At 45.0% G+C, this 25,550-nt stretch overlaps 1 protein-coding gene across 1 annotated transcript in view; it reads left to right on the top strand.

Moving 5' to 3' along the window:
* The window catches only part of WDR18 (WD repeat domain 18), a 55,229-nt gene extending 37,231 nt beyond the window's left edge, over nucleotides 1-17,998 (top strand). Inside the window, exons 7-10 of the mRNA XM_077271502.1 lie at nucleotides 7,589-7,713; nucleotides 7,806-7,972; nucleotides 8,170-8,238; nucleotides 16,638-17,998. Of these exons, the coding sequence (XP_077127617.1) occupies nucleotides 7,589-7,713; nucleotides 7,806-7,972; nucleotides 8,170-8,238; nucleotides 16,638-16,763 (487 nt within the window). The 3' untranslated portion in view covers nucleotides 16,764-17,998. The remainder of the gene's footprint in view (nucleotides 1-7,588; nucleotides 7,714-7,805; nucleotides 7,973-8,169; nucleotides 8,239-16,637) is intronic.
* The last annotated feature ends 7,552 nt before the right edge of the window (nucleotides 17,999-25,550 follow it).

The raw sequence follows: 25,550 nt of genomic DNA, 5'->3' as shown, positions 1-25,550 counted from the left end.
TACCACCTGCGTAAGCGCTATTGAATGTTGTCATTATTTACTTTAGTTTAATCACCAGCAGCGTTAATTAGATAGAAATGAGCGTGCCGAGCGTTAGCTGGCTGGAAACAGCTAGTAAATCTATATATATAATTGTGTAAGGGTCACTTCCGTTTTTGTCTGTCTGTAACGGAAATCCCATGTCGATGATTGGTCGCGGCCGGCCGCAACCAATCAGTGACTGGCACAGTCCGGCCGCGAATTCACCCTTCCCTACTTCCCTCCAGTCGGTGCCCCCTTCCTACTCCCCAGTCAGTGCCCCCATAGCGGTTTAGCAGTCCGATAAACAGACTGCGTTACCCCGCGGCATAACGTGGTGTAACGCAGTCTGTTAACGCTGCTATTAACCCTGTGTGACCAACTATTTACTATTGATGCTGCCTATGCTGCATCAATAGTAAAAAGATATAATGTTAAAAACCATAAAAAAATCATTATAGTGTCACCTTCCGACGCCTTTCCCGCTCCTCGCGACGCTCTGGTCCCAAGAATCCATTGCGGCAATGACCGGAGATGACGTAGCGGTCTTGCGAGATGTTGACGTAGCCTTCTTGCGAGACCGCTACATCATCACGTGGTATTGCCCCAATGCATTCTTGGGACCGGAGCGTCGCAAGGAGCATCACTAACTCCTGGGCTGGATCCGGGAGCCGACGGAAGGTGAGTATATAACTGTTTTATTTTAACCCCTTCATGACCCAGCCTATTTTGACCTTAATGACCTGGCCGTTTTTTGCAATTCTGACCAGTGTCCCTTTATGAGGTAATAACTCAGGAACGCTTTAACGGATCCTAGCGGTTCTGAGATTGTTTTTTCGTGACATATTGGGCTTCATGTTAGTGGTATATTTACAGTAGGTCGATAATTTTTGCGTTTATTTGTGAAAAAAATGGAAATCTGGCTAAAATTTTGAAAATTTTGCAACTTTTAAATTTCTTATTTTTATTCTGTTAAGAGAATATGTTAAGAGAGTTATGTGACACAAAATAGTTAATAAAGAAAATTACCCACATGTCTACTTTACATCAGCACAATTTTGGAAACAAAATTTTTTTTTTGCTAGGAAGTTATAAGGGTTAAAATTTGACCAGCGATTTCTCATTTTACAAGGAAATTTACAAAACCATTTTTTTTAGGGACCATCGCATTGCATTTGAAGTGACCTTGAGAGGCCTATATTATAGAAAATACCCCAAAGTGATACCATTCTAAAAACTGCACCCCTCAAGGCACTCAAAACCACATTCAAGAAGTTTATTAACCCTTCAGGTGCTTCACAGGAATTTTTGGTATGTGGAAGGAAAAATAAACATTTACTTTTCTTTCCAAAAAAATTTCACATTTGAAGTCAGTTTGAGGGGTCTATATGGCTGAAAATACCCAAAAGTGACACCATTCTAAAAACTGCACCCCTCAAAGTACTCAAAACCACATTCAATAAGTTTATTAACCCTTCAGGTACTTCACAGCAGCAGAAGCAACATGGAAGGAAAAAAATGAACATTTAACTTTTTATCACTGTTTGGGCGCACGACAGGGCTCGGAAGGGAAGGATCGCCATTTGACTTTTTCAATGAAAAATTGGCTGCAGTCTTTAGCGGACACCATGTTGCGTTTGGAGAGCCCCCGTGTGCCTAAACATTGGAGGTCCCCCACAAGTGACCCCATTTTGGAAACTAGACCCCCCCAAGGAGCTTATCTAGATGCATAGTGAGCACTTTGAAGCCCCAGGTGCTTCACAAATTGATCTGTAAAAATTAAAAAGTACTTTTTTTCACAAAAAATTTTTTATCCTCAATTTTTTTTATTTTCACATGGGCAACAGGATAAAATGGATCCTAAAATGTGTTGTGCAATTTCTCCTGAGTACACCGATACCTCATATGTGGTAACAAACCTCTGTTTGTGCACACGGCAAGGCTCAGAAGGGAAGGAGCGCCATTTGACTTTTGAATAAAAAATTAGCTCCAATCGTTAGTGGACGCCATGTCGCGTTTGGAGAGCCCCTGTGTGCCTAAACATTGGAGCTCCCCCACATGTGACCCCATTTTGGAAAGTAGACCTCCCATGGAACTAATCTAGATGTGCGCTGACCACTTTAAACCCCCAAGTGCTTCACAGAAGTTTATAACGCAGAGCTGTGAAAATAAAAAATAATTTTTCTTTCCTCAAAAACTATTTTTTAGCTCGCAATTTTTTATTTTCACAAGAGGAACAGGAGAAATTGGACTCCAAAAAGTTGTCCAGTTTGTCCTGAATACACTGATACCCCATATGTGGGGGTAAACTACTGTTTGGGCACACGTTGGGGCTCGGAAGGGAAGTAGTGACTTTTGAAATGCAGACTTTGATGGAATGGTCTGCGGGCGTTACGTTGCATTTGCAGAGCCCCTGGTGTGCCTAAACAGTAGAAACCCCCCACAAGAGACCCCATTTTGGAAACTAGACCCCCCCAAGGAACTTATCTAGATGTGTGGTGAGCACTTTGAACCCCCAAGTGCTTCACAGAAGTTTATAACGCAGAGCCGTGAAAATAAAAAATAATTTTTCATTCCTCAAAAATTATGTTTTAGCAAGCAATTTTTTATTTTCGCAAGGGTAACAGGAGAAATTGGACCCCAATAATTGTTGCCCAGTTTGTCCTGAGTATGCTGGTACCCCATATGTGGGGGTAAACCACTGTTTGGGCGCACGTCGGGGCTCGGAAGGGTGGGAGCAACATTTGACACTTTGAACGCAAGATTGGCTGGAATCAATGGTGGCGCCATGTTGCGTTTGGAGATCCCTGATGTGCCTAAAAAGTGGAAACCCCTCAATTCTAACTCCAACACGAACCCCAACACACCCCTAACCACAACCCTACCTCCAACCCTAATCCCAACCCTAATCCCAACACACCCCCAACCCTAATCCCAACACACCCCTAATCCTAACCCTAATACCAACTCTAATCCTAACCCTAATCCCAACCCTAACCACAACCCTAACCCCAACACACCCCTAACCACAAGCCTAATCTTAACCCTATTTCCAACCCTAGCCCTAATTCCAACCCTAACCCTAAGGCTATGTGCCCACGTTGCGGATTCGTGTGAGATTTTTCCGCACCATTTTTGAAAAATCCGCAGGTAAAAGGCACTGCGTTTTACCTGCGGATTTACCGTGGATTTCCAGTGGTTTTTGTGCGGATTTCAGCTGCAGATTCCTATTGAAGAACAGGTGTAAAACGCTGTGGAATCCGCACAAAGAATTGACATGCTGCGGAAAATACAACACAGCGTTTCCGCGCTGTATTTTCCGCACCTTGGGCACAGCGGATTTGGTTTTCCATAGGTTTACACGGTACTGTAAACCTGATGGAAAACTGCTACGAATCCGCAGAGGCCAATCCGCTGCGGATCCGCAGCCAAATCCGCACCGTGTGCATATAGCCTAATTCTAACCCTAGCCATAACTCTAGTTCTTACCCTAATTCTAACCCCTAGCCCTAACCCTAGTGGAGAAAAAAATATATATATATTTTTATTTTATTTTATTATTGTCCCTACCTATGGGGGGGTGATAAAGGGGGGGTTCATTGACTATTTTTTTTTTTTTTTTTTTTGATCACTGTGATAGGTTTTATCACAGTTATCAAAATGTACCTGGAACGAATTGGCTGGCAGATTCGGCGGGCGCACTGCGCATGCGCCCGCCATTTTGGAATATGCCGGCACCCATGGAGAAGATGGACGGACACCGGGAGGCTCGGTAAGCATACGGGGGGGGGGGGTGGACAGGAGGACGGAGGGGAGTACAGGACAGAACGGAGGACTGGGGACGATATCGGTCTCGGGGGGCACATCAGGGTTTCCAGCCATGGCCGATGATATTACAGCATCGGCCGTGGCTGGATTGTAATATTTCACCAGTTTTCATAGGTGAAATATTACAAATTGCTCTGATTGGCTGTTTCATTTTCAACAGCCAATCAGAGCGATCGTAGCCACTGGGGGGTCGAAGCCACACCCCTGGGCTGAAGTACCACTCCCCCTGTAGGTCGGGTGAAATTGGAGTTAACCATTTCACCCGACCTGCAGGGACTCGATCATTCTGTGACACAGCATATGCGTCACAGGTCGGATTGGCACCGACTTTCATGACGCATATGCTGTGTCACAGGTCGGGAAGGGGTTAATTCTTTAACAGGGAGATGGTGCCCATATTGCTATATACTACGTGGGCTGTTATATACTACATGGGCTGTTATATACTGCATGAGCTGTGTTATATACTGCGTGGCCTGTGTTATATACTATGTCTCTGCGATATATACTACGTGGGCTGTGCTATATACTACTTGGGCTACTATGGCCATGCTGTGTCTATAGGCACTGTATTGATAACCTTGTTTACATTGTACCTCTGAGTCTTGTGCAGGCTTCGGCCTTATCAGGGGCCATCTGTTTAGGGTTTAAAATGTATTCCCTTTTTTAAATGGTTTTAAATGTCTGTGTTTTGCCTTCTGTTTGTATATTTCTGCATAAATAAAGCTGTGTTTTATTGTTTGCCATATCCAAATGTGTGGTGATCCCCGTTCTTAAGACCTATGCTCTTTCTCTGTGGTTTACTATATACTACGTGGGCTGTGTTGTATACTGCGTGGGCTGTGTTGTATACTGCGTGGGCTGTGTTGTATACTGCGCGGGCTGTGTTGTATACTGCGCGGGCTGTGTTGTATACTGCGCGGGCTGTGTTGTATACTGCGCGGGCTGTGTTGTATACTGCGCGGGCTGTGTTGTATACTGCGCGGGCTGTGTTGTATACTGCGCGGGCTGTGTTGTATACTGCGCGGGCTGTGTTGTATACTGCGCGGGCTGTGTTGTATACTGCGCGGGCTGTGTTGTATACTGCGCGGGCTGTGTTGTATACTGCGCGGGCTGTGTTGTATACTGCGCGGGCTGTGTTGTATACTGCGCGGGCTGTGTTGTATACTATGATACATATTCTAGAATACCCGATGCGTTAGAATCGGGCCACCATCTAGTATGGTTAATAAAGTGCCCAATGCTGACCTTTTTGTAGTAACCTTCTTGTTAACTGTGACCCAGTGATCAGAGTGTAGTTCATTAATAACCGCCTTTGTTCTCATTTCATGTACCAGCCATCGATGTCAGACTATATTGAACGCCTTTAATAAGTACATATATATCACATCCATTGCATTTCTCTGGTCTGGTCTGGAACTTACTACCTCATAGAAGCAGATCAGATTAGTCTGAGAGGACCGATCCCTCATGAACCCTGTTGCTGTTGGTAGTCATGGAGATATTTTTATTGAGATACTCCATGATGGATTGATGTATGCCATCTGGAATCAGTGATTTGTTTATTTTAGTGGTTCACATATAACGCTACAATTCCGGACTGTGAAAATAATTGCTGAAATGGCTGTATAATTTTTTGTTAGTTTTCTAACATAGGTTTTCCGGCATGTTATTTAAAACATTTTCTAACATTTTATGACATGATACTTTTTTTATTATTATTTATTTATTTATTTATTTATTTATTTATTTATATAGAACCATTGATTCCATGGTGCTGTACATGAGGAGGGGTCACATACAAATTTCAGACATCACTTGCAGTAAGCAGACTAACAATGACAGACTGATACAGAGGGGTGAGGACCCTGCCCTTGCGGGCTTACATTCTACAGGATGGTGGGGAAGGCGACAATAGGTTAGGGGTTGTGGCACCTTCGGTATTGGTGAAGGGGTAGCTCCGGTGATGGGGAGGTGTCAGTGGGGTCATTGCAGGCTATAGGCTTTCTTGAAGAGGTGGGTTTTCAGGTTCCATCTGAAGGATCCGAATGTGATTGATAGTCGGATGTGTTGGGGCACAGAATTCCATAGGATGGGGGATATTCGGGAAAAGTCTTGGAGGCGATTAGGTGAGGAGCGAATAAGTGTGGAGTAGAGAAGGAGGTCTTGGGAGGACCGGAGATTACGTGAGAGAAGATTTCGGGAGACTAGTTCAGAAATATATGGAGGAGACAGGTTATGGATAGCTTTGTAGGTCATTATTAGGCATTTGAACTTGATACGCTAAGGGAATGGGAGCCAGTGAAGAGATTTGCAGAGGGGAGAAGCAGTGGAGTAGCGAGGAGAGAGATGAATTAGTCGGGCAGCAGAGTTAAGGATGGACTGGAAAGGCGCGAGAGTATTAGCAGGGAGGCCACAGAAGAGGATGTTGCAGAAGTCGAGGTGGGAGATGATGAGGGCATGAACAAGCATTTTATTAGATTGAGGGTTCAGGAAAGGATGGATTCTGGAGATATTTTTGAGCTGGAGGAGACAGAAGGTGGAAAGAGCTTGGATTTGCAGTTTGAAGGACAGGGCAGAGTCAACGGTTACTTCGAGGCAGCGGACTTCCGGTACGGGGGAAAGTGTGATGTCATTAATGGTGATAAATCAGGTAAAGAAGATTTGCGAGATGGTGGAAAGAGGAGTTCAGGTTTGTCCACATTGAGTTTGAGGAAGCGAGAGGAGGATATGGGTGACACTCCCTGATTCTGGACAGCAGAGAGATGACGTCTGGGCCAGAGAGGTAGATCTGCGTGTCATCAGCATACAGGTGGTACTGGAATTTATGGGACTTTGAGTTGTCCCAGGCCAAGTGTATAGATAGTGAAGAGTAAGGGTCCTTGAACAGAGCCTTGGGGGACTCCAACAGAGAGTGGGTGGGATGATGAGGTAGTGTGGGAGTGGGAGACGCTGAATGTGCGGTTGGAAAGGTATGAGGAGATCCAGGATAGGGCGAGGTCTTTGATGCCAAAGGAGGAGAGGATCTGTAGTAAGAGGCAGTGGTGAACTGTGTGGAACGCAGAGGACAGGTCTAGAAGGAGGAGTATAGAGTGTTGTCCGTTAGCTTTGGCTGTAAGTAGGTCGTTAGTTATTTTGATCAGGAAAGTCTCAGTGGAATGATGGGGACGGAAACCAGATTGTAGATTGTCAAAGAGCAAGTTAGAGGAGAGGTGGGAGGAAAGTTCAGCGTGGATGTGCTGCTCCAGGAGTTTGGAAGCGAGAGGGAGCAGCGATATTGGGCGATAGCTGAACTTAGCGGTTGGGTGTAGGGTTGGCTTTTTAAGGATAGGCATGTTTGAAAGCAGAAGGGAAGGTGCCAGAAGTTAGTGATAGGTTGAAGAGATGGGTTAGGGATGGGAGTGGCCGTGAGGTTAGGGAGGAGGTGGGATGGGATGGGTTAAGCGCACAGGTGGTGAGGTGCGATATGGAGAGGAGACAATTAAAGCTCTCCTTCAGTGATGTTGGACAGGGAGGTTATGGGGTTTTGGGCATTGGTCTGGTATACAAAGGGGTTGTGGTGGTTGAACAATGAAGACTTGCCTTGTTTGGTCGACTTTTCATAGTATACTAGCCTTATCAGCCCTAAGGTCTATTTAATAAAATGTTTGCAGTTTGTTTTGTGAAATCTGACAATGGATTTGCTTTAATCCTCAAATATTAGGTAATTTAATTATATGAACTATTCTTTGCCTTTTTATAGAGACCAGGTGACATGTCTTTCCGTATCATTAGATGGAAGTATGCTGGTTTCAGGTTCCCATGATGAAACTGTATGCGTTTGGGACATCCAAAGCAAGCAATGCCTACGAACTGTAAACCATAGAGGTACTAACTTTTTTTATTTTTTTTCTTTTACAGTATATTTTAACATGTATAAAAAAATAACATGTTACCTGCATTTTCAACTATCTTTCTAGGTCCAGTGACCAATGCAGTCATCATACCTGCACCAGGAAACATGCTAAGAGCAGACAGCAAACCTAGCTTTCCGCTGCCTCGCTTTAATAAACATTTTCAGGGTGCTGAAGGCTGCGAGGGCCCCGAAAATGATGGCATTGTATTGCGGCTTGGGAAACAGCAGCAGGTGAGTATTATTATTTGCATGACATATGGTAAAAAGTGGGTTTGTTTCATACTTGAATAAAAGTTCAGTAAAAGCATATTTTAATTGCCTATATCACTGAGAATTACCGTATTTAGTCTTTGTAACTGAACACATGCAGTTGATTTTTACACAACTCATTATACTTTTTACTTTAGTGCTGTTTTTGTTTTTTGTAGGGCTCAGAAGATACTTACTTGCAACGTGCAGAACAGTTGCACCTTTTGATAGGTGAAACCGAGGGCAAGGTAAGATATAGATTTTTTATTTTTCTTTTCCTTCCATTTTTTCCTATATGAGGTGTAGGGAAATAAAACTGCCCAAAATGTAAGTCTTGCCATTTTCACTTGACCACTGAGGCTTTTTTTTTTTTTACTTTTAACTTCCTGTTTCTGGAACCAAAACATCTATTGGTATGTTTCCCCGGTCAGGATTGGCAGCTGTTTGGACGCAGCTCCTTCCAAAGGGCTGCCGGCTTTTGTACGTGCGGTGATTCCGCATGTGTTCATTGAACCATGGGGAATCACCGCATCCTATACATAGAGCGGTGATATTTATCTTGTGGTGACTGAGCTTCTCCGCAAGATAAGACGCGCCGCATGTCCGGTTATGCAGGGAAGCCGGAGGTGTCCCTGCACGCATATTGGAGATGGGATTTCATAAAATCCTCACCACTATTCTGTAACATCTGGCAGCTGTACGCAGGGTCCAATCCGCAGCAAATACTGACTGGAAACATACCCTAAGTTAGTCAGTTTGTTCATTATGTCTATCATATGTATTAAAGCATTCAGTGAGCAAGTACAAAGATCATTGTGAATTGATGGGAGAAGGGTCAGCTGTGATATCACTTATTGTGATTGGTGGATCATGTGTTATCATAAGCTGTTTATAAGGGTTACCTGTCATTGTAATCCTATGTGTTATCGGCTGTGTATAGGGTTACCTGTCATTGTAATCCTGTGTGTTATCGGCTGTGTATAGGGGTTACCTGTCATTGTAATCCTATGTGTTATCGGCTGTGTATAGGGGTTACCTGTCATTGTAATCCCGTGTGTTATTGGCTGTGTATAGGGGTTACCTGTCATTGTAATCCCGTGTGTTATCGGCTATGTATAGGGTTACCTGTCATTGTAATCCTGTGTGTTATCGGCTATGTATAGGGTTACCTGTCATTGTAATCCTGTGTGTTATCGGCTGTGTATAGGGGTTACCTGTCATTGTAATCCTATGTGTTATCGGCTGTGTATAGGGGTTACCTGTCATTGTAATCCCGTGTGTTATTGGCTGTGGATAGGGGTTACCTGTCATTGTAAATCCTGTGTGTTATCGGCTATGTATAGGGGTTACCTGTCATTGTAATCCTGTGTGTTATCGGCTATGTATAGGGGTTACCTGTCATTGTAATCCTGTGTGTTATCGGCTATGTATAGGGGTTACCTGTCATTGTAATCCCGTGTGTTATCGGCTATGTATAGGGTTACCTGTCATTGTAATCCCGTGTGTTATCGGCTATGTATAGGGTTACCTGTCATTGTAATCCTGTGTGTTATCGGCTGTGTATAGGGGTTACCTGTCATTGTAATCCTATGTGTTATCGGCTGTGTATAGGGGTTACCTGTCATTGTAATCCCGTGTGTTATTGGCTGTGGATAGGGGTTACCTGTCATTGTAAATCCTGTGTGTTATCGGCTATGTATAGGGGTTACCTGTCATTGTAATCCTGTGTGTTATCGGCTATGTATAGGGGTTACCTGTCATTGTAATCCTGTGTGTAATCGGCTATGTATAGGGGTTACCTGTCATTGTAATCCTGTGTGTTATCGGCTATGTATAGGGGTTACCTGTCATTGTAATCCTGTGTGTTATCGGCTGTGTATAGGGTTACCTGTCATTGTAATCCTGTGTGTTATCGGCTATGTATAGGGGTTACCTGTCATTGTAATCCTGTGTGTTATCGGCTATGTATAGGGTTACCTGTCATTGTAATCCTGTGTGTTATCGGCTGTGTATAGGGGTTACCTGTCATTGTAATCCTGTGTGTTATCGGCTATGTATAGGGTTACCTGTCATTGTAATCCTGTGTGTTATCGGCTGTGTATAGGGGTTACCTGTCATTGTAATCCTATGTGTTATCGGCTGTGTATAGGGGTTACCTGTCATTGTAATCCCGTGTGTTATTGGCTGTGGATAGGGGTTACCTGTCATTGTAAATCCTGTGTGTTATCGGCTATGTATAGGGGTTACCTGTCATTGTAATCCTGTGTGTTATCGGCTATGTATAGGGGTTACCTGTCATTGTAATCCTGTGTGTAATCGGCTATGTATAGGGGTTACCTGTCATTGTAATCCTGTGTGTTATCGGCTATGTATAGGGGTTACCTGTCATTGTAATCCTGTGTGTTATCGGCTATGTATAGGGTTACCTGTCATTGTAATCCTGTGTGTTATCGGCTGTGTATAGGGGTTACCTGTCATTGTAATCCTGTGTGTTATCGGCTATGTATAGGGTTACCTGTCATTGTAATCCTGTGTGTTATCGGCTGTGTATAGGGGCTGCCTGTCACTGTAATCCCGTGTGTTAGCTGTTGTGTATAGGGGTTTCCTGTCATTGTAATCCTGCCTCTGATAATATGAAGCTTTCAAAAAGGACAGGAAGTATGAGTCTAAAGTCCCAGTGGACTAAGGGTATGTTTCCACGGTCAGGATTGCATCAGGGTTTGACGCAGGTAAAATCTGCACCTGAGGTCACTGGCAGGTCACCTGCATTTTTACATGCATTTTTCATATGCGGATTTGTGTTGGTTTTTGTAAGCTAAATAAAGATATACAAAAAAAAAATTGTGATGTAATTTCTTGTCCAACCTCTTCTTTTACATACTCCATTGAAGAATAAGGTTTACACACACAGATAGATAATAGATACATAGATGGATATGGCTATAGATAGATCGATAGATATAGCTATAGATACGATAGATAGTTATAGATAGATACGATAGATCTATCGCATCTATCTATCTATAATATAACGCTGGGAGCGTCACTCTGTCCCTCCACTTTATAGACTGCGCAAACTCCTGCGCAGTCTGGACCCCACAGAGTGACGCAGCCCAGGAGATCGCAGTATGCGTAAGCACTGAACTCCTACTGCAATCTCCGATGGAGAAGTAGGGACGTGCCAGGAGGGTGAGTATATTCTGTATTCACCTGTCCCCATTCCACCGTTGCGTGCCGCTCTGTCTTTCGCGTCCTCTGCCTGTGACGTTCAGGTCACAAGGCGCGATGACGTAGATTATTCAGGCAGAGGGCGCGCACTGTCACTGCAGAGACCCTGGAATACACAGCGGCGGTGGAACGGGGACAGGTGAATATAGCAAGTGCCGGGGGCCTGAGCCAGCCGCGACTCCGGCACCCAGCGACAATAGGTTTTTTAATCGCAGCTTCATTCGGGGCATATTATACATCTTATGGGGGCCATCAACCTTCATGGAGCAGCATGCGGGGCATATCATACTATGGAGCAATCTTATGGGGGCCATCACCCTTTATGGAGCAGCATACGGGGCATATGCTATGAAGCATCTGATGGGGATCATCAACCTTTATGGAGCAGCGTATGGGGCATATGGATGGGAGCAGCAAATGACAGAATGGGGGCGCAGGATGGGGGAGCTGCACGTGACAGGATGGGGGAGCTGCACGTGACAGGATGGGGGAGCTGCACGTGACAGGATGGGGGAGCTGCACGTGACAGGATGGGGGAGCTGCACGTGGCAGGATGGGGGAGCTGCACGTGGCAGGATGGGGGAGCTGCACGTGGCAGGATGGGGGAGCTGCACGTGGCAGGATGGGGGAGCTGCACGTGGCAGGATGGGGGAGCTGCACGTGGCAGGATGGGGGAGCTGCACGTGGCAGGATGGGGGAGCTGCACGTGGCAGGATGGGGGAGCTGCACGTGGCAGGATGGGGGAGCTGCACGTGGCAGGATGGGGGAGCTGCACGTGGCAGGATGGGGGAGCTGCACGTGGCAGGATGGGGGAGCTGCACGTGGCAGGATGGGGGAGCTGCACGTGGCAGGATGGGGGAGCTGCACGTGGCAGGATGGGGGAGCTGCACGTGGCAGGATGGGGGAGCTGCACGTGGCAGGATGGGGGAGCTGCACGTGGCAGGATGGGGGAGCTGCACGTGACAGGATGGGTGCTCGGGAAGAGAGTAGCACATGACAAGATGGAGGCGCACAAAACAGGATTAGGGCGCAGGATAGGGGCTGCCCATGACAGACAGGAGGGGGGCGCAAGATGGTAGCAGCACATATCAGGATGGATACCATATACCAATATAAATGCCACCCGGGCGTAGAACGGGTTCAATAGCTAGTATAGATATATCTATAGATGGCTAGATGGATATATCGATGGGTAGATGGATCTATAGATAGATAATAGATAAATACGGTAGGTAGATAGATACGATAGATAGTTAATACCAAGCCCGATGTTTAGTAATAAACATAATAAAATGATAATAAAGAGTTAGGCCGGGATCACACATGCGAGAAACTCGGACGAAACTCGCATCTTAATACCCGGCACTGCCGCCGGCATTCGGGAGCGGAGTGTGTGGCTACATTCTATGCAGTCGCAAGCTCTGCTCCTGAGTGCTGACAGCAGTGCCGGGTATTAAGATGCGAAACTCGTCTGAGTTTCTCGCATGTGTGATCCTGGCCTTAAATATAGACACACACACGCAAAATCTGCGTTAGGCCAGGGTCACCCTTGCAAGAAACTCGCATGAGTCTCGCACCTCAATAACCAGCACTGCCGCCGGTACTTGGAACCGGAGTTTGCAGCTGCATGTATTTCTATGCAGCTGAACGGTCCCGAGTGCCGGCGGCAGTGTCGGGTATTGAGGTGCGAGACTTGTGCGAGTTTCTTGCAAGTGTGACCCTGGCCTTAAACGCAATATCTGTTTAATTAAAACAAAAAATGGAGTGGGCTCCCGCGCAATTTTCTGCTCCAGAGAAAGAAAGCCAGTGACTGGGGGACCGATGTTTGTAGCCTGGGAAGGGGTTAATACCCATGGAGCTTCCCAGGCTATGATTATCAGCCCGCATTTATACCCATGGAGCTTCCCAGGCTATGAATATCAGCCCGCATTTGTATATTTAGCTTTTACTAGCTATTAAAGGGGGACCCCCCAAAAAATGACGTAATTTATAGCCAGAAAGGCTACGCAGACAGCTGTAGGCTGATATTCATAGCCTAGAGAAGGACCATGGATATTGTCTCCTCCGGCTACAAATACCAGCTCCCAGCCGCCCCAGAAATGGCTCATCTGTAAGATGCGCCAATTCTGGCACTTAGCCTCTCTTCCCACTACCCTGTAGCAGTGGCATATGGGGTAATAAGGGGTTAATGTCACCTTTTTAAGGTGACATTAAGCCGGCTTAGTAATGGAGAGGCGTCAATAAGATACCTACCATTAAAGGGAACCTGTGTACCCCGTTTTTTCAGTATGAGATAAAAATACCATTAAATAGGGCCTGAGCTGTGCTGGACAAGTGTATTTTGTGTACCCTGATTCCCCACCTATGCTGCCGAAATACCTTACCAAAGTTGCCGTTTTCGCCTGTCAATCAAGGTGGTCAGGTCAAATGGGCGTGGTGAAATCGCTTCTTCTCCCCCAGATCTTGCTCATCTATCCGTTGGTGGCGTAGTGGTTTGCGCATGCCCAACAGGGGAATGCACTGCGCAGCTGAAGAAAAAAAGCGCGATTTGCGCTATTCTCCGCTTTTTCGCTGGCGGCGGCCAGCTTCCTGAGGCCGCGCGTGCGCAGATGGAGGGCTCTGCTGCCCGGGGCTTCAGGAAAATGGCCGCGGGATGCCGCGCGTGCGCAGATGGGGATCGCGGCGGCCATTTTCCTGAAGCCGAGTTCTGCAGTGGATGCGGACTTCCGGGGGTGTGACAGTTAAAGACCTTATTTAAATTAGGAGACATGCGTAGTAAGCTGTGACTAATTATTACATGCGGTTTTACTCAAACTAATAATGGACTATGGGAAATTTACGGTGCAGCAACCGAGCGTCGCCGCATTGTAAACAGACATGCTGGATTCCGGAAAGGCGCGCCGCATGTCCGTTTACACAGCTCTGCCGCAGGCGTCTTTTAACGCATGGTGGAGACGGGATTTCATGAAATCCCCTTCACTATGCTGTTACATCTGGACGCTACGTGTTTGACGCTGTGGCTCTATGCAGCATCAAACACGCAGCATTTCCTGACCGTGGAAACACACCCTGAAAGGTAATCTGTCACCCCATTTTAGGCATATAAGCTAAGGCTACTGCCATCTGGTGCTTATCTGCAGCATTCTATAATGCTGTGGATAAGCCCTCGATGTAATCTGAAAGAGAAGAAAAACAAGTTGTTATTCTCACCCAGGGGGTGGTCCCGGCGCGGTCCGATGGGCGTCGCGGTTCGGGTCCGGCGCCTCCCATCTTCATACGATGTCGTCCTCTTCTTTGCTTCCTTTCGCGGCTCTGGCGCAGGCGTACTGATTTACCCTGTTGAGGGCAGAGCGAAGTACTGCAGTGCGCAGGCCCTCTATGATCTTTCCCGGTGCCTGCGCACTGCAGTACTTTGCTCTGGCCTCAAAAGGGCAGACAAATTATGCCTGCGCAGGAGCCACGTCAGGAAGCAAAGAAGAGGACGTCATCGTATGAAGATGGGAGGCGCCAGACCTGGACCGCGACGCCCATCGGACCAGACCGCACCGGAACTGCCCCTCGGTGAGTATAATCTATGTAACTTGTTTTTCTTATCTTTCAGGTTACATCGTGGGCTTATCTACAGCATTATAGAATGCTGTAGATAAGCCCCTGATGGCGATGGCCTTAGCTTATAGGCCTAAAATGGGGTGATAGATTCCCTTTAAACTCCATTTGACTTTTTGAATGCAAAAATGGCCGGTATAGAGAGAGAGGAGACGCCATGTCGCGTTTGAAGAGCCGTTGATGTGCCTAAACAGTGGAAACCCCTCCACAATTGACCCCATTTTGGAAATTACACCCCTCAAGGATTTTCTCCATGGGTATAGTGAGCATTTTGAACCCACAGGTGCTACACAGAATTTTATAAAATTAAATCATATTGAATTTTTTTTTTCATAAAAATCTTGCTTTAACCCCAGATTTCTCACTTTTTAAGACACCAAAAAGTGGACCCCCACCCAATATCACTTATTTTATTTTTTGTTAGCCACTGAAAGGTATGTCTACAACATTATTTTATTTCTCCCACCGAGAAAAATCTTTTTTTCAACTGACTAACACGTTTTTTTTCCTGTTACACTGCACCTTTTAGACTATGCATCTGGCATTAACAAGCCACGGTAGCCTTGTGGCCTCCGGTAGCCACGACTACCATCAGGCTTTCGTGATTACATTTGGGGGTGCCGATCGCATTGGAGGAGTCCCCTTCTTTTTTTAAATACTGCAATCGTTATTGATTGCGGCATTTAGGGGTTGAAACAGCTTGACTATCACTTAAGCTGAGCTCCTGGTTGTGATCGCGCGGGCACAAGTCCTGTGCTGCGTACAATCACAATGACTTATCTGTTCGTTATGGGTCAATAACACCTTCCCGACTATGATGCATGGGTACATCAAAGGTCATTAAGGGGTTAAAGGTGGAAAAAAGTACTGAAATGTGTCTTCCTGGTATGATTTAATTACCGTAATTTTTTTTTTAATTACAAATTTGGCAGTTTAACAGAGATGGTATGTCACTCTCCATAAGGATAAATGATACCCCTTAGACCCCAGTCCAGAGCCTCTCACCTAGCCAAATCAGTTCTCATGCTTCGCACTGACGAGGGCCAACAGCCCGAAACACCATGTCTGCGAATTGAGATACTGATTTGGCTTTTATCCTAAGTCATATTGCACGACTCATTAAAGGGTTGATTGTGACTTGTAGGATCGCTACTTCCAACAGGTGGCGCTATAGAGTTCAAGTCCTCTTTTTCTCAGAAGAGGCAATTTGCATATGCAGTGTAGTTTTTTATTTTTTTGTTTGTTTTTTGTTGTTGTTGTTTTTTTTATATCCACTGAGGAGTGGGTCTCCTGGCGGTGAGAGGCTGCAAGCCCTGGGCTTTCATAAAATGTTGGCCGGTGAGCAGGAGTCTCCTTCTCATTGATTTCCATGTGGGAAACCCTTTATGGGAAAGGGACTCCCATTTTGAAAGGCCAGGACCAGCAGCCTCGCACTGCCTGGACACCCCTCCTCCCAGTAAGGGGCCCTCAGCATTGCCCCCACGCCTGCCTCCTGCGGCAGCGAACCTGCCTCCTGCGGCAGCGAACCTGCCTCCTGCTACCCCCCCCATCAAGCTACTGTAAAATCGAACTATAGGTCACACCACCAATTTATTTAAAAATTAAAAAAAATGTCCTCCCCTTAACTTGGGAAGTCTGCTAGTCTGCAAAATATGGTATATGGAGAATTGAGAAAAAAAATAATGTACATTTAAAATAAAACGAGATTTTAAAGAATAGGTTATTTTCTGTTGACACATTCCCTTTAAAATGTATATTTTGTCATTGTATTCCATTGTCATGCTACTATTTATTTTATTTTTTTTCCCTCCAGAGCCTATCTGGCATTGTAGAACAGCTTCGATCTCGCACATCAGAACTTGAAGATGAGCTAAATATGGTGCGCAAGATAAATAAAGATCTGTTTGACTTTTCCGCTAACATCATTACAAAAACTTGATCTGTTCATGGGTTGTACTAAAGCTTGTCATTATAATCATGTACTTTCTTGCTTCTTCCCAACAAGGATATTTGCATGAATTTAGTTTTTTTAATATCCCTCCCCTCCTCCCTCTCTCCTTCTATGAGTATTGTAGTTCATTAGTTATTAGTTGTGATAGCACAAGTCCTAATCTAACGATGTCAACTCATATGTTCTTATGTATTTTGGTTGTTTTGTTTTTGCCTTTGTTAATTGAAGGATTTTGTTGACTTATGAACTTTCTTTATGGAATATGATATTCACAGAATATTTCTCAGTGGTACCACTTTTAAATTTTTCCTACTTATGCAGATTGGCACTGAATTAAAGGGCTAATGTGTTAGTGGGTTTTTATATTGTTGTATTTAGTTCAGTCACGCCTCATTGCTCAAATTTGAAAAAGAAAATGGCCAACTGTAACCATGTCAAAAGGGATGAAAGCCTTTGTCATATTACACATGGAATAAATTGCAAATAAGGGGCTCTGTTGCTGGATCATTTACTTGCTAAAAGAAAGGAGGTTCTGTTCAGAGTTGTCTTATAACAGATTCCAACAAAGGAAAATTACGAAAGCCTGAAGACTCTTTATCGTCAATGAAATTCTTCAAATGTGGTTTATGTCCATAATGTGACGGATCCATCCCTGACTTACGTTTTTCTGTTCCTATGAAAGACAGTTACAAAATTTCTACTGCAGTTGTGAAGATGGCAGGCTAGTCACAGGCATAGTTTAAAACCATGCATTTTGTGAAGGGCATTAATATTAATAAAATTCTAATTATTGAGATTCACTAGATCAATCATTTTTATATTTAATATGGGTTAAAAAAAAGTGGACATGCTCACACCGCTTTATATTTTTAGTTACAGATTCATACTTAAACAGAAATCTCAGAGGTATTCTAAAAAAATATTGATTTCCTCTGCGATTCGTCACCATTTTGTCAAGAAATATATGTGCTAAAATAAGTGTAAATGTACCATTTGATACCACTAAAACAAAGTCAAAAGTACATGCCCAAAGACTATGTAGCCTAATGTGACCAAAAATGTATGGCATACTTCCTTAAGACTTTTTCTTTCTTTTTTAAACTCCCAATCTATGATCTTTTTCCTTAGGGTAGTGCATGGGAAAAGTCGGGTTCAATATGAAATACAAAAAATGTACTGTAGAACATGAATTGTTTTTATTGTCCAATAAACTTTTAAGTGGATTGTGCCAATATTTATTTAAAGATTCATGGTGATGCATCCTATTGGAATATGGTCAGACATGTGAATTAGAAAAAACTACTGCACAACTAAATTGTACACAACCTGGACTTCCAACTACATGCTTATGAAAGGACCACAATACAATAAGCCTAGTTTCGTAATTCAAACGTCACCAAAATGTTCTCACTTTTTGGTGGCATAACTACATTGAGGACAGAAATGAGAATGTGTGAGTAGGCGCAGTTCTAAGGCAGTGCAATGCATTAGAACTGTGATCAGACTGCAGAAATGAAAGTCCCATAGTGGGAGTAAGTAAAAAAATAAAAAAAAAAAGAATAAATATATATTCTCAGAAAAATAAAGAGAACACTTAAACAGACTATAACTCCCAAGTAAATGAAACTCCTGTGAAATCAAGCTGTCCACTTAGGAAGCAACACTGTTGGACAATCAATTTCACATGTTGTTGTGCAAATGGAATAGACAACAGATGGAAATGATTGGCAATTATCAAGACACACTCAATAAAGGAGTGGTTCTGCAGGTGGGGACCACAGACCACATCTCAGTACCAATGCTTTCTGGCTGATGTTTTGGTAACTTTTGAATGTTTGTTGTGCTTTCACACTCATGGTAGCATGAAACCGACTCTACAACCCACACAAGTGGCTCAGGTAGTGCAGCTCATCCAGGATGGCACATTATTGCGAGCTGTGGCAAGAAGGTTTTCTGTGTCCGTCAGCATAGTGTCCAGAGGCTGGAGGCGCTACCAGGAGCCAGGCCAGTACACCAGGAGACGTGGAGGGGGCCGTAGGAGGTCGTCAACCCAGCAGCAGGACCGTTACCTTAGCCTTTGTGCAAGGAGGAACAGCAGGAGCACTGCCAGAGCCCTGCAAAATGACCTCCAGCAGGCCACAAAAGTGCATGTGTCTGCACAAATGGTTAGAAACCGACTCCATGAGGATTGTCTAAGTGCACGACGTCTACAGATGGGGGTTGCTTTCACAGCTCAACACCGTGCCGGACGCTTGGCATCTGCCACTGAACACCAGGATTGGCAAATTTGCCACTGGCGCCCTGTGCTCTTCACAGATGAAATCAGGTTCACACTGAGCACATGAGACAGAGTCTGGAGATGCCGTGGAGAGCGATCTGCTGCCTGCAACATCCTTCAGCATGACCAGTTTGGCAGTGAGTGAGTAATACTGTGGGGTGGCATTTCTTTTGAGGGCTGCACAGCCATTAGGTACCGAGATGAGCTCCTCAGACCCCTTGTGAGACCATATGTTGGTGCGGTTGGCCCTGGGTTCCTCCTAATACAGGACAATGCCAGACCTCATGTGGCTGGAGTGCGTCAGCAGTTCCTGTAAGTTGAAGGCATTAAAGCTATGGACTGGCCCGCTCGTTCCCCAGACCTGAATCCGATTGAACACATCTGGGATATCATGTCTCGCACCATCCACCAACGTCGCGTTGCACCACAGACTGTCCAGGAGTTGGCGGATGCTATAGTCCAGGTCTGGGAGGAGATCCCTCAGGAGACCATCCGCCACCTCATCAGGAGCATGCCCAGGCATTGTAAGGAGGTCATACAGGCACGTGGAGGCCACACTCTACTGAGCGTCCTTTCCTTGTCTTTTGGCATTTCCACTGAAGTTGGATCAGCCTGTAACTTCATTTTCCACTTTGATTTTGAGCATCATTCCACCTCCAGTTCTGGTCTCCGGTGTATAAGAAAGACATAGCTGAACTAGAGCGGGTGCAGAGAAGAGCGACCAAGGTTATTAGAGGACTAGGGGGTCTGCAATACCAAGACAGGTTATTACACTTGGGGCTGTTTAGTTTGGAAAAACGAAGACTAAGGGGTGATCTTATTTTAATGCATAAATATATGAGGGGACAGTACAAAGAACTTTCTGTTGATCTTTTTAATCATAGACCTGAGACAGGGACAAGGGGGCATCCTCTACGTCTGGAGGAAAGAAGGTTTAAGCATAATAACAGACGCGGATTCTTTACTGTAAGAGCAGTGAGACTATGGAACTCTCTGCAGTATGATGTTGTAATGAGTGATTCATTACTTAAATTTAAGAGGGGACTGGATGCCTTTCTGGAAAAGTATAATGTTACAGGGTATATACACTAGATTCCTTGATAGGGCATTGATCCAGGGAACTAGTCTGCCGTATGTGGAGTCGGGAAGGAATTTTTTTCCCCCCAATGTGGAGCTTACTCTTTGCCACATGGTTTTTTTTTTTGCCTTCCTCTGGATCAACATGTTAGGGCATGTTAATAACTATATAACTCCAGACCTCCGTGGGATATTAGTTGTGATTTATGTTGATAATTTTTAGGTTTTATTCTCAACACATTCCACTATGTAATGAATAAAGAGTTACAACTGGAATATTTCATTCAGTGATATCTAGGATGTGGTATTTTAGTGTTCCCTTTATTTTTTTGAGGAGTGTATGTTTGTTTAAAAAAATAATTTAATACCACCCATAAATTAATATTTCTCCAGTCACCTTCCACGACAGCAGCATCGGAGAATGTCTCCCTGCCCTAATGGGGGACAGGAAATGCAAAGAGGTTAAATACTCCTCCCCTTTCTGCAGCACCAGTGTTTTTTTTCCTGGCCCCTATGGGGCATGAAGAGGTTCCCTGATGGTGCTACCGTGGCTGGTGATTTGGAGCACCCAGAGCTATTCACTTACCGCTGGCCAGCTGAGGTCAGGGGCTCTGCTCTCCTCCACTTGCTGCTCCCGTCTTGATGCGTGCCATGTGACTCAGGACCCCCTTTTCCCGATTCTCGAGAGGTAAGTCGGAGTGTTGATGTGCAGCCGGTGTCCTCTTATAGCTCCCCTGAATCCTCATGCGGCAGTATCCGGATACAGCACGCATCGGAACTTTCGGTTCACTTCCTGTGCATTCAGCTGCGGAACGCACACGCACAAAATGTTTGGGGGGCTGAAACCTAGAAAACAAGGGTTTTCCCATACATAAAAACATTCAGAGCTTATCCTTTGAATGGGACCTTCCTGAGAAAGGGCTTAGAAAAAAACAAAACATTTTCCCTTGGACGGAGATTGTTCTCTTTGGGAGACTCCCAAGATAGATGTGCAGGTACCCTAGGTGGCAAAAAAGACAGGCCTTCCATTTGAAGATCGTAAGATCGAGAGCTTGCTGACGACGTAATGGGATACCTCCACTAATCTGCTACAAGCAAGTGTGGCTTCCACCTGTGTTGCTATATCCCTAATTCGCTGGCTCCGTACTTTAGAAGATCACCTCACTCGGGGAACTTTTAGGGAGGAAATTCTTGACTCTCTTCCCCTACTTCAGAAAGCTAGAGTTCCTTGCCGATGGTTCTGCAGAATCAGTACATGTTGCAGCTAAGTCCACAGTCCTCTCTAACTCAGGAGGGCTCTGTGGCTGAAATCATGGAGTGGCGACGTCCCCTCTAAGGCCAAACTTTGCACCATTCCCTTTCAGGGACACTACATTTTTGGTCCGGCTCTCGATGAGATCTTCGAAAAAGCTACAGACAAAAAGCGCTCCCAGAACAAAAGAGCCCTAGGAAACGTGTTATGCATCTGCCCCGAGATCTGTTCCCAGAGGGAAAGGCAAATCTGGGCGCTTGGAGCTATCCAAAGGGTGGTTAGGGCAAAAATATCCTTGTCCCTCTCCACCATCAAGCCTCAGACAAGCAGTGACTGCTCCCCTGTCGGGGGGGGGGGGGGTCTACTCACTGACTTCTTCAATCAGTGGCAATCCATCTCTACAAATCAGTGAGTTCTCCGTACCATTCGGGAAGGATTAAAGCTAGAGTTCATGAGTCTTCCCTCTCAATGCTTGAGAATTACCTCATTACAAAGTCTACGCTTTCGAAACTCCTTGCTTCAAGGTTTGCTTTGAGCAAGTGTGATCTCTCGATTACCCCTGCAAGAGATAGGCAGTGGCAACTATTCTCGCTTCTTCCTGGTCGAGAAACCCTCGGGGAAGCACAGAGTTATCTATCTGAAACCCCTGAATCAAGTGAACACATAAAACGGTTCAAGATGGAATCCCCCTTATTGTACAGAGTTTGGTAATGGCTACGATAGACCTGAAGGACGCCTATTACCAATCCACCCAGACCATTGGAGGTTCCTCAGATTTGCAGTTGCCCATGGTCACCGGGTCAGCTATTACCAGTTCACTTTCCTTCCATTTGGCATTTCCTCAGCACCACGGATATTCACCAAAATTATGACAGGCAGTAATCTTCATTCGCCATTGGGGATTTGCATTGTTCCATATTTGGATGATTTCCTCATCGTTGCACCATCTATTCCCCGTCTAAAACTAGATGTGGCGAAGACTTTGGAAATTCTGGAATCTCTGGGCTGGATCTCAAATCCGGAAAAGTCTGATCTTCGTCCTTCACCAAGGAAGAAATCCCTAGGAATACTCCTGCATTCGAAAAAAAGAACGTCCTTCTTGCCCAGAGATCGACAACTCGATCTTTTTCAGAAGATCTTAAAATTCAGAGACCAGAGGGCTCCCACCCTAAGGAACTCGATGTCAATCCTGGGATCATTAACATGCATCCAGGCAGTGACCTCGGCCCAAGCCCATACACAAGTCCTCTAGACTCACGTTCTGTCATCTTGGGACAGGCATCAAGATACTCTGACCAAGAGAGTTCCTCTTCCCGGTCATGTGAAGTCTTCCCTTGCGTGGTGACTAAACTACCGGAATCTCCAGCAAGGGGTCAGCTGGTATCAGCTTCCCCTGAAGATACTTCGGATGCCAGTCAGAGGGGCTGGGGCGCGATGGTAGAGAAAGCTCACTTCCAAGGTTTATGGTCCCCAGAAATGAGAACCAGTTCCTGAAACCTCAGAGAACTGAAGGTGGTAGAACAAGCATTGAAAGCTGCATCTGCCTTTGTCCAAGGTCATCATGTACGTGTCTACTTTGACAATATGACCACATTGGCATATCTCCGTCACCACACAAAGTATGTCAGGTTGAAATTGGTCGCTGCAAAAAATTTTCCTGGACAGGGAGTCCATCTGAAGAGGTCCGCCAATACTCAGGCAGACTTTCTCAGCAGAAGGGACATCCATCCAGGGGAATGGTGGCTCGACCAAGCAGTCTTTTTATCCCTAGTGACAAGATGGGGAATTCCAGATGTGGATCTATTTGCCAATGGCCAGAAGCGAAAGTGAAGACGTTCTTCTCCCTGAATTCCGCAGACAGGGCATTAGCCATAGACGCCTTTTCTCACCCTTTGGAGGTTCAACCTGGCCTATGCCTACTCACCAATCCCGATTCTGGCAAGGACTTTACAGATGATACGGTCAGATCAGGTCACCACGATTCTAATGGCTCCCATGTGGCCGGGAAGGAGTTGGTACAGCGCTCTGATGGACATGGCCCAGGAGGGTCCATTGCCGCTTTCCAAGAAAGACGACGACCTTCTCCACCAGGGTCCCCTGTTACTTCTGGGCCTTCACAGATTGAACCTTGCGGCCTGGCTACTGAAGCCAGAATCCTAAGAGCAAAGGGGCTTTTGGATGAAGTGATACAAACTCTCCAGAACAGTAGAAAGCCAGTGACCAACGCCATTTATGGCAAGGTTTGGAAGAAATTCTCATCCTGGTGTTCTCCAAACATGCCTGATCCCTTCCATCCTCACATTGCTCAGATTTTGGACTTTGTTCAAAAGGCGCTTGAACTAGGTCTTACACCTAGTACTTTGAAGAGCAGCTGTCGGGTCTTAGTTCTTTCTTTGACCAGAACTTAGCTAGTCATCACTGGATAAAGCGGTTTATGACCTCAGGAGCTAGAATCCGGCCCAGACTTCTTAACCATATTCCCCCTTGGGATTTAAATCTTGTGCTTAATAGCTTAAACGGAGACCCATGTGAACCTTGGTCATCTACCAGTCTAAAAAACCTTACTCTTAATCCTGTCTTTTTGGTAGCAATTACTTCTGCTAGGTGTGTAGGGGAGCTACAGGCCCTGTCAGTACAAGAGCCCTACTTAACAGTGACAGCAGATAGCATTATCCTCTGCTTAGATCCCTCCTTTATGCCTAAGGTAGTCTCGGATTTTCTTAGAGGTCAGGATATAGTGCAACCCTCATTCGCCCCAAATCCTTCCAATACAAAACAAGAGGCCTTTCACACCCTCGCTGTTCGTAGGGTGGGTCTCTACTATCTCCAACAGACTGAAGGTTGGAGGATCAACCAAACCGTATTCATTCAGCCCTCGGGACGGAATAAGGGCAAGAAGGTGGCTAAGAATACAACTGCCAATTGGATCAAACAAGCTATCTGTTTCGCATACTCGTCACAGAATTTCTCCTACATCAGTAAAGGCTCAATCCACACGTGCAATATCAGCATCATGGGCAGAGAGAGGGGGGACGCATCTACTGAGCAGATTTGCAGAGCCGCCACCTGGTCTTCTGTCCATACGTTTACCAGACACTACAGACTAGATTTTAATAGGGATTTAACATTCAGCAGATGAGTTCTGAAGGCTGTTGTCCCTCCGTAAGAAATTAATTGTTGGTATTACTCCGATGCTGCTGTCGTGGAAGGTGACTGGAGAAAATAGAATTATCCTTGCTGGTAATTCGGTTTCTAGGAACCTTCCACGACAGTACTAATTTCCCTACCTATCTGATGTTCTTCGTGGATGATTCCTGCACTTTGGTGGTAACTATTCATGCTAGTGTCTCCGGAAAAACACTGGTGGTTGCAGGAAGGGGAGGAGTATTTAACCTCTTTTTGCGGGGACACATCCTCTGATGCGGCTGTTGTGGAAGGCTGCTAGAAACCGAATTACCAGTAAGACAATATGTGCAAAAACTGTAAAGCACTGCGGAATATGTTAGCGCTATATAAAAAAAATAAAGATTATTATTAAGACTAATTCTATTTTTTTTATAAAAAAAAAAATATATATATATGAACAAAGTACACATTTGGTATCTCCGTCACTAGATACCTGGCCTATGAAACTGTCCCACCAGTTAACCCCTTCAGTGAACACCGTAAAAAAAGGCAGAAAAATATGCTTTTTCATCATGCTGTCAAACAAAAAGTGGAATAAATGGCAATCAAAAAGACTAATGTAAATAAAAATGGTATAAATGAAAGCGTCACCTTGTCCCACCAAAAAGGCATCATACAGTTCTATCAGCAGAAAAATAAGTTATAGCTCGAAGAATAAAGAGATGCAAAAATATTTTTTTTCTATGAGATGGTTTTTATTGTGTAAAAGCTCCAAAACATAAACTATATAATTGTTGTATCGCTGTAATCTTACTGACCCGTAGATTAAAGCTGCCTTATTAATTGTACCTCATGTGGAAAGGCATTAAAAAACAGTTCTTGAATTGGTGCTTTTTGTTCATTCTGCCTCAGAAAAATTGGAATAAACAGCGATCACAAACTGTTGTACCCCAAAACGGTACCAATAAAAACGTCAACTCGTCTCACAAAAAAAAGCCCTCATATGACTGCCGAAATATGGAAAAATTATAGCTATCCAAAT

This window comes from Ranitomeya variabilis, chromosome 1 (genome assembly GCF_051348905.1).
Source record: "Ranitomeya variabilis isolate aRanVar5 chromosome 1, aRanVar5.hap1, whole genome shotgun sequence".
Lineage (NCBI taxonomy): Eukaryota > Metazoa > Chordata > Amphibia > Anura > Dendrobatidae > Ranitomeya > Ranitomeya variabilis.
This window is presented reverse-complemented; position numbering and strand designations above follow the sequence as displayed.